Source organism: Dendropsophus ebraccatus, chromosome 2 (assembly GCF_027789765.1).
Source record: "Dendropsophus ebraccatus isolate aDenEbr1 chromosome 2, aDenEbr1.pat, whole genome shotgun sequence".
Lineage (NCBI taxonomy): Eukaryota > Metazoa > Chordata > Amphibia > Anura > Hylidae > Dendropsophus > Dendropsophus ebraccatus.
Genome location: NC_091455.1, coordinates 19,436,555 through 19,454,210, shown reverse-complemented (window position 1 = coordinate 19,454,210; position 17,656 = coordinate 19,436,555). Strand labels below are relative to the sequence as shown.

General features: G+C 45.8%; 1 protein-coding gene across 4 annotated transcripts in view; it reads right to left on the bottom strand.

The window, feature by feature from the left end:
* LOC138783004 (transient receptor potential channel pyrexia-like) overlaps positions 1–17,656 on the bottom strand; it is a 167,189-nt gene that overhangs the window by 92,359 nt on the left and 57,174 nt on the right. For all 4 annotated transcript variants that reach the window (XM_069957110.1, XM_069957113.1, XM_069957111.1 and 1 more), the window contains exons 2-3: positions 9,440–9,536; positions 8,962–9,113 (exon numbers count right to left, since the gene is read on the bottom strand). In XM_069957110.1, the coding sequence (XP_069813211.1) occupies positions 8,962–9,113; positions 9,440–9,527 (240 nt within the window). In that variant the 5' untranslated portion in view covers positions 9,528–9,536. The remainder of the gene's footprint in view (positions 1–8,961; positions 9,114–9,439; positions 9,537–17,656) is intronic.

The following is a 17,656-nucleotide window of genomic DNA, read 5'->3' as shown; positions in this document are numbered from 1 at the left end:
GTATAATCACTTTCTGAATGATAAATGACTGTTCATATACTACAGAGCTGCACTCACTATTCTGCTGGTGGAGTCACTGTGTACATACATTACATTACTGATCCTGTACTGATCCTGAGTTACATCCTGTATTATACTCTAGAGCTGCATTCACTAATCTGCTGGTGGGGTCACTGTCTACATACATTACATTACTTAGCCTGTACTGATCTTGAGTTACATCCTGTAATTCTTTTATTAGAAAAATAGAAAAATTAACAAATACATACATAAACCAAAATCAGGCATATCCAGCCATAACAAAAACAAATACAATACTAAACTTGTCTTGTCATGAAAAAAAAAAACATCCAGTGTTTCAAAATTGTGAAATAAACAACAAAATAATCGCACACACCTGCCTCACATGGCCAGTCCAGCTTTATGTTTAAAGATAGCAAAAAAAAAACAAAAAAAAACTTCATAGCACACAGATTAAAGGCCGCATAGGGCCAAATGCCATATACGCCATGAAATAGCTGAACTTAAAGTTGTCCCAGCTGGGATATAACCAAAGAAAAATAACACACATACCTTAGCCTGCTCACCCCTATTCCCACCAACAACCCTCCTACACACACATGCACACCAACGTGTTTCACCCCCGAACCCACCACCACCACCAAACACACAGCCCCCCAACCCCATACACACACACTAAATAACTTTAGATATAAATCTAATCACCTAACTAAAACTAACCTAAGAAAACAAGATAGCATTAAAAAAAAAAAAAAAAAAAAAAAAACATCAGTACTACTACCTTTGTCATCATCATTAATAGAAATAATAAGAGATAAAAACCTCCCAAATCAACTGAAGAACAACAGGTCCGGCTGCCTTATAACTTAGAATCAAAGAGAAAGCAAAGCAAAATTGATGCAAATAATAATAACAATGTAATAACTATGTGAAATAATAGCCTGTCTATCACACTACCTACACGCCCCAACACCCTCACCCCAAATCTAGACATAAGCCTAGGTCAGTATGTTCACTCCTGTCCCTCATTGACCCATGTCAGAACCATCAAGTAACCGTCCTGTGCATGAGCCTCAAGTTGTTGGAGTCCGCAGAGTTAGTCCGGATATAGCTGCGGCTCCATCGGCTCACGCCAGGAAAACACACGATCCAAACCCCCATCACCCACCCAACCTATTCTATACCCCAGAATGTATCACATTTTCCACCAAACTACCTAAACATATAGTATAACACAACACATAACAATATGACCCAAGTTCGGTAGCCTGTAAGCCCTTTACCATTTATAACCTGATAGAAAACCAAAACAAAAAGCTAACGTGTCATGCACAGCCCCCCACCGGGATAGGAGGATGGCAGACCGGGTACCATAATAATTTATAACCTATCCCTGACTATTCTCCCTACCCTCTCCCTAATACTATCCCTAAATATTAATCTAACCCTCACATTCTCCCTACTGCTGTCCCTATCTACACTGTCCCTAACCAGAATTATGGTCCCTCACCCAGTGGGTTCAGTACCTAGGGCACAGCAAAGGAAAAACCTCTCCACAGGAGAGAAGCCCTACTTGTACCCAGCCTGCCATACTCCAAAGACCTGATCTTCCCGAGGTCACCAGTGATGTTCCTACAGACCTCCACCTCGGAGAGGACTCTACGCTGTGTAGATACTAGACACCGTGCGTTCCACGTGTGGTACCTAACCACTAAGCTGACTAGAAATAACGTGCATCGATCTCGGCCACCCAGGTTCCTGAATGCCCCATAAGCCCACTCCGGATAGGTGAGACTGACCAACTGACTCCAACCCATGGAGGCGCCCACCCTGGTGTAAACCCCTATATTGAAGGGACAATGAAGCAGGAAATGATCCATACTCTCCAGCGTATTTCCACACTCCTCTCGGGGACACCCCCGATCATCGGAGCTCCTGCACTTCAAGTTGTCCCTTACATATAGCTTCCCCTGGAAGCAGCGCCAGGCCAAATCCCAAAACTTCTGAGGGATCCGTTTCGAGTTTAAAAGACTAACCCCAACCTCTAGATCCCGACCTGGGCAATCCCTGAGCGCCAAGGGCTTCTGGAAATGGGTCAACAGAACCCTTTGGTCAAGGAATTTCCTCGACTGAGTCCTGATCTCCCACATTCCCAGACCCCACCGACGTATCATCTTCAGAGTCGGGGTAGCGTAAGCCGGAAGATACCCATGGGGTGTACGAAGGTCCTTCACTCGCCCTCCTGTCTCCCATTCCTGGAAGAAAGGCTGAAACCATTCCCTGCAGGAGAGTACCCACGGAGGAGCCCTCTCTTTCCAGAGGTTTGCGATGTTAGCTTTCAAGAAGGTGTTCACTAAGAACACCACAGGGTTCACCATAGACAAACCCCCTAGTCTCCTCGTGCGGTACGTAACCTCTCTCTTGACCAGGTTCAGCCTATTCCCCCATAACAGCTGGAAGAACAGGCTGTAGATCCTAGTATAGGAAGCCTCTGGCAAGATACATACACTGCCCAGGTAGATGAACAAAGGGAGCAGGTACGATTTGATCAGGTGTACCCTTTCCCTGAGGGTCAAAGACCAACCCTTCCACTGGTCCACCCTCTGAGCGGCATTCTGGAGCCTACCATCCCAGTTTTTAGTGGGGTAATCACCCTGGCCGAATGTAATGCCTAGGATTTTTGCTGATTCTTGGGGCCCTGGAAGGGTGCCCGGGAGATCAAACTCGGGATCTCCCCCTCCCAGCCAGAGACTTTCACACTTATCCGGGTTGATGCTGGACCCAGATGCCTCTGAGTAGCGGTCCACCTCCGACATCACCATATCGACCTCCTCTCTCGAGGACACGAAGATAGTGACATCATCAGCGTACGCTACCACTCTCAGGGTGGCTTCTGGCTCCTCCAGGCTCATCCTGACCCCTGCCAATGGTCCACAACCAACCCTCCTAAGGAAAGGGTCGATCGCGAACACATACAACAGTGGGCTCAAAGGACAGCCCTGGCGAACACCAGACCCAACCTCAAAAGAGCGGCCAGACCAACCGTTCACCAGCGGGAAACTCTCTGCCCCTGCATACAAGATCTTAAGCCAATTGACAAAAGTATCTGGTAGGCCATATCTCAGAAGGACAGACCAGAGGTACTCGTGGTTCACCCGATCAAATGCTTTGGCCTGATCCAGGGACAGCAAGTACCCCTTCCAAAGACCCGCACTACTCCGCTCCACTGCCTCCCTGACACTAAGGACAGCACTTAAGGTGCTTCGGCCTGGAACAGAGCAGTGCTGAGCCCCCGAAAGGAGCCGGGGTGCAAACTTCACCAGCCGATTAAACAGTATCTTAGCCAGAATCTTCCTGTCCGCATTGAGAAGAGCTATGGGCCTCCAATTCTCAATGCGGCTAGAATCTTTACCCTTTGACAGAAGAATCAGGGCTGACCTCCTCATTGACCTCGGCAGAGTGCCCGAGGAAAGACACTCATTAAAGACCTCGGTCAAGAGGGGAACCAAGAGGTCCCTGAAGGTCTTATACCACTCAGATGTTAAGCCATCTGGACCTGGCGACTTCTTCAGGGCAAGCCCTTCAATCGCCAGTCTAACTTCCTCTTCCCTGATCTCTTCTGCCAAAACATCAAGAGAGGGGTCTACCCCTGGCTCAGGAACGGTTTCAGCCAGGAAACCCGACATCACATCCCGATCTAGATCCTTCCTCCCCAAGAGGTGTGAGTAAAAGGATCTGACGACCTCCAGGATCCCTGATCTGGACCGGTTCAGAGATCCCGTACTATCAACCAGTCCAGTCACGATCTTACTACTCACTGACATCTTACAGTTTCTGTAGGGGTCGGGCGAGCGGTACCTCCCGAAATCCCTCTCAAAAACTAAAGATGCGTGCCTATCATACTGACACCTCATGAGCAAGGCTTTCACTCTGGAGATCTCCTCTCTACTACCTCCAGTCGAGACGAGATGCTCGAGTTTCCTCCTCAGGCCCTGATATACACGATACCTATTCAGGGACCTGAGGCTCGAGAGCTGGCGGAAGAACCTCGCAACCCGCTTCTTGAATATCTCCCACCACTCTGACTTACTACTACATAGGCCCAGTAGAGGTACCTGACTCTGAAGAAAATCCTCAAAGGATTGTCTTACCTCTGCTTCTTCCAGGAGGGACGAATTCAGCCTCCAGTAGCCTCTACCCATCCGGGGGGTCTCTGAAACATTCAGGGAAAACAAAATTAGACAGTGGTCGGAGAACTCCACCTCAACCACGGACACTGCGGAAGAGACGGCTTCCTCCTTTAAATAAAACCTGTCTAATCTAGACCTGCAGCTACCTCGATGATAGGTGAAACCCGCGTGGCCCGAGGGGGTCCGGATGTGGGCATCCTCTAGGCGAGCTTCCCTAACTATACTAATCAGGGCCATGCTATCATAAGCCAGCTTGTCTTTGGCGCCTCTCCTGTCCTGAGACCTCGTGATAGTATTGAAGTCTCCACCAAAGATCACCTGCCGACTCGTAAAAAGAAAGGGCTTAATCCTCATAAAAAGGCTTTTACGGTCCCACTTAGTCTGTGGGGCATAGATGTTAATGAGCCTGAGCTCTTGCCCCTTCATGAGGACATCCAAGATCAGGCACCTCCCCATTTCTAACTCAATAACCCGTCTGCATTCTACAGGAGCGGTAAAAAGGACCGCCACCCCACTATACGGCTCAGCCGCAAGAGACCAGTGTGAAGGCCCATGCCTCCACTCTCTCTTGGCTTTTATTAGAGAGGCTAGATCTGTCAACCTGGTCTCCTGCAAAAACAAAATGTCGGCGTTAATACGACCGAGAAAATCAAAGGCTGCAAATCTAGCCGTATCAGACTTAATGCTGGCACAGTTAATGGATGCCAGAGTCAATGGGGTGAGTGCCGCCATCATGGGTGATCGAGTTAGACGGCCAACTTAACATTTTACTTTTTCTCTTTCTTTTTCTTCCCTTCCTCATGTTCTGAAGAGGAAGACTTACTTTCTTTACACCTTTTTTTAGAAGTAGACAAATCCATATCATACTCATCTCCACCTGACTCCAGGTTTGCCCCACCCTCTGAAGTACATGGTTCAGCAGGACGAGGCTCGGTGCCCCCTGGAGGCTTCTTTGCCCGTGATACTTCACCCTCGGTCTCCCTCTCCGAAGAGGAGGGAGAGATGTTTTCAAGGGATTGGTATCGCTTTGACAGGTCAACCAGAGGGGGGTTGGTCGGGCTTCCTTTTGGTACCTGGCCCACAACTCGAGAAGAGGAGGACTTTACCCTCCCACTCCTTCTTCTCCGGTTGCCCTTTCTACGTTTTTTTTCTTGCCACCTTTCTTCTTCCTCACCAAAACTTTCATATTGGGAAGATTCTGAAGAAGTGGCTACTTCGCCTTCCTCTCTACGAAGCCTCACAACCTCTTCATTCAACTCATCCTCCCCCACGGCCTCAGCCACATCAGAGCCTGCCTCAGGAGCAGGACCAGGTGCTATTCCTACCACCTGGGAATCCTCCAGTTCCCTACTCCTTCGGCGTTTCTCCTCCCGCCTAAGCTTGGAGGGGCTCTTTCCTTTGTTCTTTTCTTTCCTCACTGGCCCTGTTGCCCCTTCACCTCTGCTTGTACCCTCCCCAGCCAAGGCAACCTTATGGCTCTCCCTAGCTGGAGCGGCCGCTGCATTGGCAAAGGAGCGGGGACAACGGCTGAATGGGTGACCAAGGTCACCACACAGGTTACACCTAATCCGCCCACAGGATGCGGCTAGATGATCTGTCCCCCCACACAGTGCACACACCTGTTTGGTGCAATTTGCACTAAAATGTGTGGGGTCACCGCACCTGTGGCAAACCTTAGGCTGTCCCTGGTAAAAGATCTGGATGCGATCGCGTCCGAGGAAGGCAGCAGATGGTATGTGGGCAACCGTATTACCTGTACGCCTTAGTTTGACAGAAAACGTCCAGGCCCCAGACCAGATACCATGTTCATCAAAATTCTTTTTGGGCATGTCTGTCACATCCCCAAAGCGACCAAGCCAGGTCATGATATCATAGCAAGAAAGCGATTCGTTACGGGTTAGAACTGTCACTTTTTTGACCGCACTCTGACGGGATATTGCCTTTACGGCAAAACCCCGCCAGCCAGGCGCGTCTTTCACCAGCTCATAATTTGACCAGAAGAGTTCTAGACCCTCTGGCCGTATGAAACTGATGTCAAACTCAGACAGGCCGTAGGGGTGGATCAGGGCATAGATGTCGCTTGCCCTGAAATCCATCTGAAAGAGAAGCTCCACAACTTTTGCCCGCGATGGGCACGCATCACTGCCTCTCCATATCAGACGGACCACATTCCTACGACCATTGTCCTGCCCGGGTGTCGGAAGGGACCAGACCACCTCCCCATTGTTCTCTCGGAAGGCTCCCAGACCATGTCTCTCTATCCAGAAAGACAAGTCGACCTCCCTCCCCTCTACCTGGATTGACCTGTCACCCTTCCGTAATGCCTCCAGGAGGCGTCGTTGCAAGTCACCAACCCCTGAGTCAGCTGGAGATGAGGATCGCCCTGGTCCCCCAGCAGCAATGCTAGCATAGCTCCTTGGCGGAGCAGCCACCACTGGGGGGGCAGCCGGACCACCACCCGCCCTTTGCTCAACATTACAAATACCATCAACAGGTTGTACAGACTGAACAGCATTAACCCCTTCTGAGCTGGACTGGCCTATACCAAATTTCAACAAGGCAGGTTTTATCACATGAGACCTTTTTACCCTAGCGCCAGCATCATTGGTATCATTGGGCACAGGTGAATGTTTTGGCGCAGCTAGACCTTTAGGAGCCTGCGATGAATCCACCCTACTTTTTGCATTGCCCTCAACCTCAGCTTCTATTGCGCATATGGCCTCCATCATTACAGTATTAATTGCATCACCAACATCAGTTCTCATATCTGTTGTTATACTGTCCACATGGCTGGATCCCTTCATTTGTGCCGGTGTTTCCTGGCATAGAGGACGTCTTGCTCTACCACCGGAAGCCACATCACCAAGCCCAGCAGGGCGAGCAAGGTGTGACGCAGCCTCCGGCAGTGACAGAACCGCGACTGGAAGCGACCCCGCGTCACCTCCACTCTGCACCCGGACACTCCCCCCGTCCACAGAGGAGCGCCCTGCAGTGCAGACACCTGATGGACTCACGCTCACACTGTCTGGCCCCTGTCCTTCCTTACCGACACCACTCCCGCTACTGACACAAGCAGCAGTGGTATGCGCCACCATCTTGTCCCGTACACTCTCCCCTCCTCGCTGGCCCCGTTCCACATCAGAAACGGGGACTGGCAGTACTGAGGGGGTAGCAGCCTGGACTGACCTTTCAGCCGACCCAGACTGCTGGAATGAAGTAAAGACAAAGCTTACTTGCTCTTTTTTCTTCTTTTGGGGCTTCCCCTTTTTCTCTTTCACAGGAACATCCTCTCCAAGGTCATCACCAAAGGTCAAATGCTGCATCCTCACAGGGGATTCCTGCATCTCTATGGCCTTTAACAGTCCACCACCATAACCATCACCACCATCATCCTCATCATCATCATCATCAGTCACTGGTAATGCTACTTGTGCTGCTTGTATAATGTCACTTTCCTGGGTGGTTTGGGCATTTTGGGGTGCACTTTGGGTGACATCTGGGGGATCTATCATCGCCGCACACCCCTCTTTAACACTCTCCACCACTTCTTTAGCCTCCACAGCCTCCAACTCCTCTTCATCACTACAACTCTCCCCATCCGCAGAACTATCACCCCCATCTTTTGCTCTGCTCTCAGTAGGGGATTTCATTTTAGCAAAGCGATCATCGTTCAGCAGTTTCTCCCGGAAGAGATCACTCCCCTCCAGGATAGCCATTCTCTCCAACTCAATCACTGCTATTTCAGCTTTTAGAGTTTTTACCTTGGCTGAGATCTCTGGCTTCCTCTTCTTGGAGGTCGTATCAGCCTGGAACTTGGCAAATTTCAGGTCTTCACGTAGAACCTTGAGTTGCTTCCCAAGGCGCTCATAATCCGCAAATTTTGCAGTAATCCTTGAGCAGTATGTAGCTGCAGACTCCTTGGGTCCTCGCTCACCCCACAGCTCAGCTGGCTGGCTCCTGGATGCTGCTGGAGCCATCTTGCCTCCTGCCTTGCTTGTGGCCTTTTTCCCACTTTGAGCCTTGCGGCTCTCTGCCATCACTGGGGGAGCTGGGGACACATCACTGCGGACCCTGCTGGATCTCCTCACACCACTTGGAGGAGCGCTGGCCGGTAGCTTTTTCTGTCCACCCCCCGCCGGCCTGGTTCGGGAAGTGGAAGCCCGGGACTCCCGGGGCTCCATGCTGAAAGCCCTGCCCAGGAGACTGCCACCCTCCTGGGAAAGGCAGATGGAAATTCAGCCTCTCTCTTGCTGGAAGTCTGGAGGTATCAGGAGCTCAAACACACACACAGAAACACCTGGTGACCACACCCTCCAATCCACCAGTCTACTCCAGAGCTGCACTCACTATTCTGCTGGTGAGGTCACTGTGTACATACATTACATTACTTAGCCTGTACTGATCTTGAGTTACATCCTGTATTATACTTCAGAGCTGCACTCACTATTCTGCTGGTGGGGTCAATGTGTACATACATTACATTACTGATCCTGTACTGATCCTGAGTTACATCCTGTATTATACTCCAGAGCTGCACTCACTATTCTGCGGGTGGGGTCACTGTGTACATATATTACATTACTGATCCTGAGTTACATCCTGTATTATACCCCAGAGCTGCACTCACTAATCTGCTGGTGGGGTCACTGTGTACATACATTACATGACTGATCCTGTACTGATCCTGAGTTACATCCTGCATAATACTCCACAGCTGTATTTTGTATACACGAGTCTCATTGCTGGATACCTGCTCTCCTTCATTTTTGCTGAGATGTATAAAATATTTCAGAACAGTAGACTTGGACGTGAATATGGACACTTCTTCTGGAAGGCGAATGGACTCTTCAATGTCGTCAAATCTGCCATCCAGGCCTGAGTAGGTCTCCGATGAAGTGCGCCCTATATAAAGGAGTAGTGAGATCACGTAGTATCAGATGAGATGCATACATAAAAAGCTTTGTTTTTTCTGTTGGGGTATAGAGGTAAAAAAAATATGGCGTAAACAACATAAAAAGGCAACAAAATTGGATAATTGTTTGTGCCTCCTAACATTTTTATTAGTGGCTTTGTATTGCATGCTTTTGTTTGACTTAAAGGGGTATTCTCACTTCAGAAACCTATCCCCTATCAATAACACAGGGAATAGTGTACTGGGGTCTAACTGCTGGGACCCTCCTCTGTAATGTGTCATTCCATGGGGGGACATCTTGTTTTCAGTACTGTACCTGGTTTGACGATGTCATCTTTGGATCGCTTCAGGAGAGGTATGTACTTGGAGTATTGGACCTGTACCCAGGACTGCTTTTCATCCATGACATGCCCCTTCATAGAGATAACATACAATATGAGTCCAAAGCCAGATCTTTATTAAGTAATAGTAAAAGTCTTTATAATTTCCCAGAATGACGTATTAAAATCTAACCTTTATTGCTAAGCATTAAAAGAAGTCAAAGAATATATTCTACACAACATGGCACTTCACAACAGATAATACAGTGTTGAACCTCTTATAACCTCCAAATAGGCCCAGAGGACAATAAGTAGTCCTCTTCATTATGTGTGTGTGCTCAGTAGTCCTGGATATTTATGAGCACCAGCAAACTTTGCCCACCATGCTGTGCATAGGCGGTCAACTGTCAATCAGCAGCTGGAGAGCAGGGGGAGGGGTGTGGCAAGAATAATACTATTCACCTGCTTATTAGGAGAACGGCTGAGCAGAGCAGCTAATGGGAACCAACCCTAAGTAATGAGTACTTACACTTCATTTTACATGAGAGATTACAAACCCCATACAGACTGTAATGCACTTTGCAAAAGGGGTATCTCCTCATTGTAGATTCTAGCTACTATGTCACCTTAAGAGACTCCAGCTGCTGTGGAATATTGTTTGTTACATGAATAAATTGAAGAATTATTATATTATCCTACATCATTGGCTCTGGTTCACTTACTGCACTTCCAACATCAAGGACATTCACCTATCCTCTGGACATATTGCACACGGTGTTCCCCTGAGGAAAGTTCAACATAAAAGCCCATACCTATATACTGGTGAAATCACTCAGGCCACTAATAACCTCTTCTACACCAGGTTGCTGCCTGAATATACAGAGAAACAGAGCCAGAAGCAGACAGCTCTGTACACCGCATAGTGGCCATAGTGGGGTACTGCAGTTAAGCTCCCTTTCATTTCAATGGAAGTGCAATAAGCCACTATGCAACCTACAAAATATATAGCACTGTCTGCTTCCAGCTCTGTTTCACTGTGCAAGCCAACACCATGGCTCTGGCAAACAGCTGATCTATATGTTGCCAGAGGGTTGCACCCCATCTATCTTGTATTCACAGCTTTTTTTTTTTTTTTTTACTGTAGGTCCTATGGGGGTCCTATGATTTCTAGGTATGATTGGGACCATAAGAGGCATACTGTGGTATATATGGGAGGGTATTGTGGGCCCATTAGCAGAACGAGACATTGTTTGCTCACACATAGCTCTGCCTCATCCATATTCATAGAGTGATGCATGTGTATAGACATGTCTAGTGTTTTGTATATGACTATAATAACGTACTAAATACCTATATTTACATATATACACTATGTACTAGAATAATATAGACAGAACACATGTGAAGCCGTCTGATGCATGTTATAACAATACGATATTAGTAATAAGCCGATGCCAAGCTGCCTTTGTGGTGATGGTCCAGGTTTATTTTTACCCTCATCAGATTCACGCCAGAAGACAAATTCATTATTCATAAGGGGAGATGTATCCTGGGGGAGCGTTCTCAGCCTCGGAGGACTGAGCTCCGTTCTGCTGTCAGAGCTCCTCCTTCCTGAAATCAGGGACTATGAGTCTACTCCAAATTTAAGAAACCGTGATGATGTAACACAAAGTATAACAAACATAACAGTCACATAAAACAGGACAATAATGGTTCTCTTTTAGGTGACGGGTGTCCCTCAAAACGTGGTGTAAAAAGAACCATAAATTGTCACCGAATTGCAGACAAACTTTGCATAACTTAATAGAAACAAATGTAATATATCTTATCAGAGAAATATGCCTCTTACTCCACTAAACGGCTCCTTTCTGTGTCCCTACTTAATTCACCATTTACTATGAAATACTGAATTGGGAGAGGAGATAGATTATCAGCTGGCAGAGAGATCAGGTTACAGGTTAAGACAGAAAGAGAGAGACACATAAAGAACCGTCTGAAAGCTCTAGTAAGTGTTGTGTCTCACCACAGTGCTGGGTTTACAGCTTACACTGCTCAGTACTAATCAATAATGTCCTCCATGCTGCCGCTACTGATCTGCAATGGAGATACAGGGGTACAGGAGCGCCTCTTCTTTGGGAGACAGCATAGCAGCTAGTCTACATGCACTAGCTCAGAGAAGACAAAAGGGAAATACTGGTGGACAATGCCATTGTATTGGCTCGATGGTTAGCATTCAAATAGCATTGGGGTTCCCGTGTTCAAGTCCCATCAAAGACAATATCTACAGAGAGTTTGTATATTTTCCCCATGTTACCTCCAGGTACTCCAGCATGTACACAGGATTATTCTCTTTCACTACTAATGGATTACCCTGCCTGCCAATTAAAGGGGTTTTCAGGTAAATGCTTTATTATATAACACTTTTCTTTAATAAAGTTATATAACTTTGTATATAACTTTAGTAAAGAAAACATAGTGTTTTACCTTTTTGAGTGGAAGATGAAATTGGTGACACAGCCTCTCTGCACCAATGGTTGTGTTGGGGACCACGGGCTGTACAAGCCCAGTTACATATCACTACTGCTGCTGCATGCAGATACTGAGCCTCCCCTGATGTCTATATAATACATGTTACCATTAGAATAGACATTACTCTGGGAGAAGCTGTCTGTGTCAACAGTGCTGCAGCCTCCCCTGATTTCTATATAATACATGTTACCATTAGAAAATACATTACACTGGGGGAAGCTGTCTCTGTCACTAGTGCTGCAGCCTCCCTGATGTCTATATAATACATGTTACCATTAGAATAGCCATTACACTGGGGAAAGCTGTCTGTGTCACCAGTGCTGCAGCCTCCTCTGATGTCTATATAAGGGCTTGTTCACACTGAGTAAAACAGGTGGAAATTCCTAACGGAAACCCCGCCATGGACTCCGCTCAGAATCCCGCCTGCCTCACTGTCTAAATGTAAAGTATCACGCTCTACGCTCAAAGAATTGACATGCCAATTCTTTGAGAGGAGGCGCGCTGTACATCACATTGACACACTGAGGCAGGTGGGATTCCGAGCGGAGTCCATGGCGGGGTTTCCATTAGGAATTTCCACCTGTTTTACTCAGTGTGAACATACCCTAATACATGTAAGCGTTAGAATAGACATTGCACATGTGGAAGCTGTCTGTGTCAATAGTGCTGCAGCCGAGGCACAGTGTAGTAGAGTGTGGATAGCTGTGAATCACCACATGGTCTGATATACTGTGCTGTGGTCAGTGTTCTCTCTAAACTATGAACTCTGAAAAGGAAGGAGTTAAAACATCATGCTAATAAGGTCAAGAGGCAAAATAGCTTCATCTGTCATACTGATTGGAGTTTAAAATCTGTTATATCTATAGTACACCATTTAGAGGGAACAGTGGCTATGGCTGCATCGCTCCTGACACAGACAGCTTCCCCCAGTGTAATGTCTATTCTAATTGTAACATATATTACATGGACATCGGGGGAGGCTGCGGCACTACTGAAACAGACAGCTTCACCCAGTGTAATGTATATTCTAATGGTAACATCTATTATATAGACATCAGGGGAGGCTGCAGCACTAGTGATACAGACAGCTTCCCCCAGTGTAATGCCTATTTTAAAGGTAACATGTATTTTATAGACCTCAGAGAAGGCTCAGTATCCGCATAGGGCAGTGCCAGTGATATGTAACTATGTTAGGACCAGGGCTTGAGCAGCCTTGCAGTTCCTGATGCTGTAATTGGTGGCAGCAGAGGGGACATAATACCCCTTTAATTTCAGGGTATGGGTGTATTACTTATTTTCCCCTGTAGGGTCTTATTTTCAATATCTGTGATTTTTCGGTAAGCAGTGCAGAGTCCACACTGTTTTAATACAATTTTTTTTAAATAAAATATTTGGAAATTTTGTTATGATCCTATAGAAACTCTTCAAAGGATAATCACAAGGAACTTGTGACATGTTAGAAGTTCAGATAGGAGAACGTCTGGGTACTGAGACGCTGCAACGATCACTACTACCAGCAAGCAGAAGTGTTCACCTATATGTTTCAGCGCCATTCACCTCGCTCCAGAAAGCCAAGCCTACCATGTCTGGATTTATAAAGTCAAACATTCACGATGATGAATAAAAGAAATGTCCTCATTGCCCAATGCCACCTATCACACACATTGTGTACTGGGGTAAGCTGCATGCAGTGCAGTTAGTGTTGCTGAGCAGTGCAACAGGATTGATAATACAGCTCTGTCCTTACAGGACCTGGCCAGTATCTCATTTTATGTTGTCGTAAATTTCTCAATTTATAGTTAAATTCCCTGAACTATATCACTGAAGATGATAGACGCCATAAAAGGAGCGAATAGAAAAGCGTGAGAAACTGCTGGTAGGATGGCAAACACTGCACTGCGTCTTCACTTTCTCCAGCATCAATCACATAAAGCTGCAATTTTGCCAAATCCATAGAGAAGGGGTATGCTGCCACCTGCTGGTGGAATACTAAAATGACAGCCATGTAGAGTAAAAAAAAAAAAAGTTTTCTTTTAACTTGCTGTCTTCAATTCCTTTCAGTTGTCAGGACCCTGGGCAATTTCTCTGTCTACCCTAGGAAAAGATTATGTATCTTTTAGATGCATTTAGGATTTTGAAAGTCTTTCTTTCCTCTAATCCGTGATTACATGCTTTCTGCTACATATTTAGCCCCAACATATTCTGCTGTGTTGCACAGATATTGTCACCGGTCACAATTTTTAGTTTGATAGAAAGACGCAGGTCTCTGATTCTACACTACTACCCTACTACCCACTAAACCGCTAACCTGCTGCGCCACTATACTGCTGTAAGGCAAATCTCTTGAGCCGCTATGCTACTATGAGGCAAGTCTTCAAGGGGGACTCCAGCAAAGAAAATTAAAAAAAATCCTTTAAACCAAATGATTTCAGAAAGTTATACAGATTTGCAATTTACTTCTATTTAAAAACTCCAGACTTCCAGTACTTATCAGCTGCTGTATGTCAGTATTAATCAGGGGGTCTTAACCAATAAACAGTTGCATGACAATAGTACAAACCACTCAGCCACTAAGCTGCTGCAAGACAAAAAATAGTAACCACTGACGATACAGCAAGATAAAAGTGCAAACTACTGATCGAAAGCAAGACAATAATAATAACCACTGAGCCACTATGTCCCTGCAAAGCAATAGTGTTAACTGCTGTACAGTTGCGAGGTTATTACACATGCTGATCGGGGCCCGAAAATAACTGTAAAAAAGCGCTGATCTGCTAGATCGGCGCTCATTTACTGGGCCTATTACACGGCCAGATAATCGTTTAACAAGGGCTGCATGGACATCATTACTGATGTCCTGTCAGCCCTTGCTTAAACTGTATACATATCTATCTAACCATGCTGCAGGGCTCCTCTTGCGCTCTGCTTCTCCCCGGGTCTCGCACGCATCGGCATGTCTGAGCTAATAGGCCACTCAGCCAATCACTGCCCGCGGCCGTCCCAACCAGTGATTGGCTGAGCGGCCGCTCCGGAGCTGGAGCGCGCGGGACCCGGGGAGAAGACTGCAAGAGGAGCCCTGCAGCCTGGATAGGTAATGTATAGGATTTGGAAATTGTCAGCCGCCGGCGGCGCACTGCTATTACACGTAGCGATGCGCGGTCAGCGCCCAACAATTATAGGTCCAAACCTATATCAACGATCAGCCGATGATCGTTGTCATCGGCTGATCATTGTGTTTATTACACAGAGCGATAAGCGGCTGGATACGGCCGATTTAGCCCATTATCGTTCTGTGTAATAGGGCCCCAAGTCTTCACCACTAAGCTACTATATTGATGCCAGACAAATGTTAACCACTGAGCCACAATGCTGCTGCAAGGCAACAATGTAAGCAGTGAAATCATTAAGCTGTTGAAAGACAGCAATGCTAACCACTGAGCCACTACACTACTGAAAGACAACAATGCTAACCACTGAGCCACTATACTGCTGAAAAACAATGCTAACCACTGAGCCACTATACTACCGAAAGACAACAATGCTAACCACTGAGCCACTATACTGCTAAAACACAACAATGCTAACCACTGAGCCACTATACTGCTGAAAAACAATGCTAACCACTGAGCCACTATACTACTGAAAGACAACAATGCTAACCACTGAGCCACTATACTGCTGAAAAACAATGCTAACCACTGAGCCACTATACTACTGAAAGACAACAATGCTAACCACTGAGCCACTATACCGCTAAAACACAACAATGCTAACCACTGAGCCACTATACTACTGAAAGACAACAATGCTAACCACTGAGCCACTATACTGCTGAAAGACAACAATGCTAACCACTGAGCCACTATACTGCTGAAAGACAACAATGCTAACCACTGAGCCACTATACTACTGAAAGACAACAATGCTAACCACTGAGCCACTATACTGCTAAAACACAACAATGCTAACCACTGAGCCTTTATACTGCTGAAACACAACAATGCTAACCACTGAGCCACTATACTACAATGTTGCTGCAATACAACAGTGCTAACAGTGAATCACTAAGTTGTAATTTCCTTTCAAATCAACTGGTTTCAGAAAGTTATATAAATTTGTAATTTACTTCTACTTTAAAATCTCCAGCCTTCCAGTACTTATCAGCTGCTGTATGTCCTGCAGGAAGTGGTGGATTCTTTTCCTTGACACAGTGCTCTCTGCTGACATCTCTGTCCATGTCAGGAACTGTCCAGAGCAGAAGAGGTTTTCTATGGGGATTTGCTGCTGCTCTGGACAGTTCCTGACATGGACAGAGGTGGCAGCAGAGAGCACTGTGTCAGACTGGAAATAATACACCACTTCCTGCAGGGCATACAGCAGCTGATAAGTACTGGAAGAATGGAGATTTGTAAATAGAAGTAAATCACAAATCTATATAACCTCCTAAAACTAGTTGATTTGAAAAAAAAATAATAATAAAAAAAGATTTTCGCCGGAGTTCCCTTTTAACCCCCTAAGGACAGAGCCTGAAATGGCCTTAAGGACAGAGACAAATTTTATGAATATGACCTGTGTCACTTTAGTCATTAATAACTTCGGGATGCTTTTACCTATCCGGCTGATTCTGAGATTGTTTTCTCGTGACATATTGTACTTCACATTTCTTGTAAATTGGAGTCGATACTCATAACGAATCTTTATGAAAAACACAAAAATAACGTGAAAAATTGTGAAAAAATGCATTTTTCCAACTTTGAAACCTTCCTGCTTATACAGAAAATGGTTATGCCACATAAATTATATATTAAATAGCATTAGCAACATGTCTACTTTATGTTGGCGGCATTTATTAAACTATATTTCATTTTTTTTAGACAATAGAAAGCTTAAAACATAAGCAGCAAATTTCCAAATTTTCAGTAAAATTTCAAAATCAGATATTTTTAGGGACCTGTTCAGGTTTAAAGTGTATTTGAGGGGCCTGTATGTTAGAAAGCCCCACAAAGCACCCCATTTCAGAAACTGCACCCCCCAAACTCTGCAAAAGCACATCCAGAAAGTTTTTTAACCCTTTAGGGGAGTCACAGAAATAAAAGATAAGTGTGTAAGAAATTTGAAAATTTTTATTTTCTGTGCAGAGATTTTATTGTAATCCAATATTTTTCATAATTATAAACCTATTACCAGAGAAATGCACCCCAATATTGATTGCCCCGTTTCTGCAGTTTATAGAAATACCCCATATGTGGCCGTATTGCGCTATTTGACGCAACCACAAGCCTCAGATATAAAGGAGCGCCTAGTGAATTTCAACGCCTCCGTTATATTTGGTTATTTTTGACCGTACCACTTCAGGTTGGCAGAGGCTCTGGGGTGCCAAAACATTAAAAACACCCCTAAAGGGACACCATTTAGAAAACTGCACCCCTCAAGGAATGTAACAAGGGGTGCGGTGAGCATCTGGACCCCACAGGTGCTTCACAGATTTTCAGAACAATGTGGTGTAAAAAAGGAAAAATTCTATTTTTTACACTAAAATGTTGTTCTAGCCTTCATTTTTCATTTTTACAAGGGGATAAAAGAAAAAAAAACACCAAACGTGTAGCGCAGTTTCTCCCGAGTACAGAAATACCCCACATGGGGACATAAAGTGCCAAGCGGGCGCAGGACGAGCCTCCAAAGGG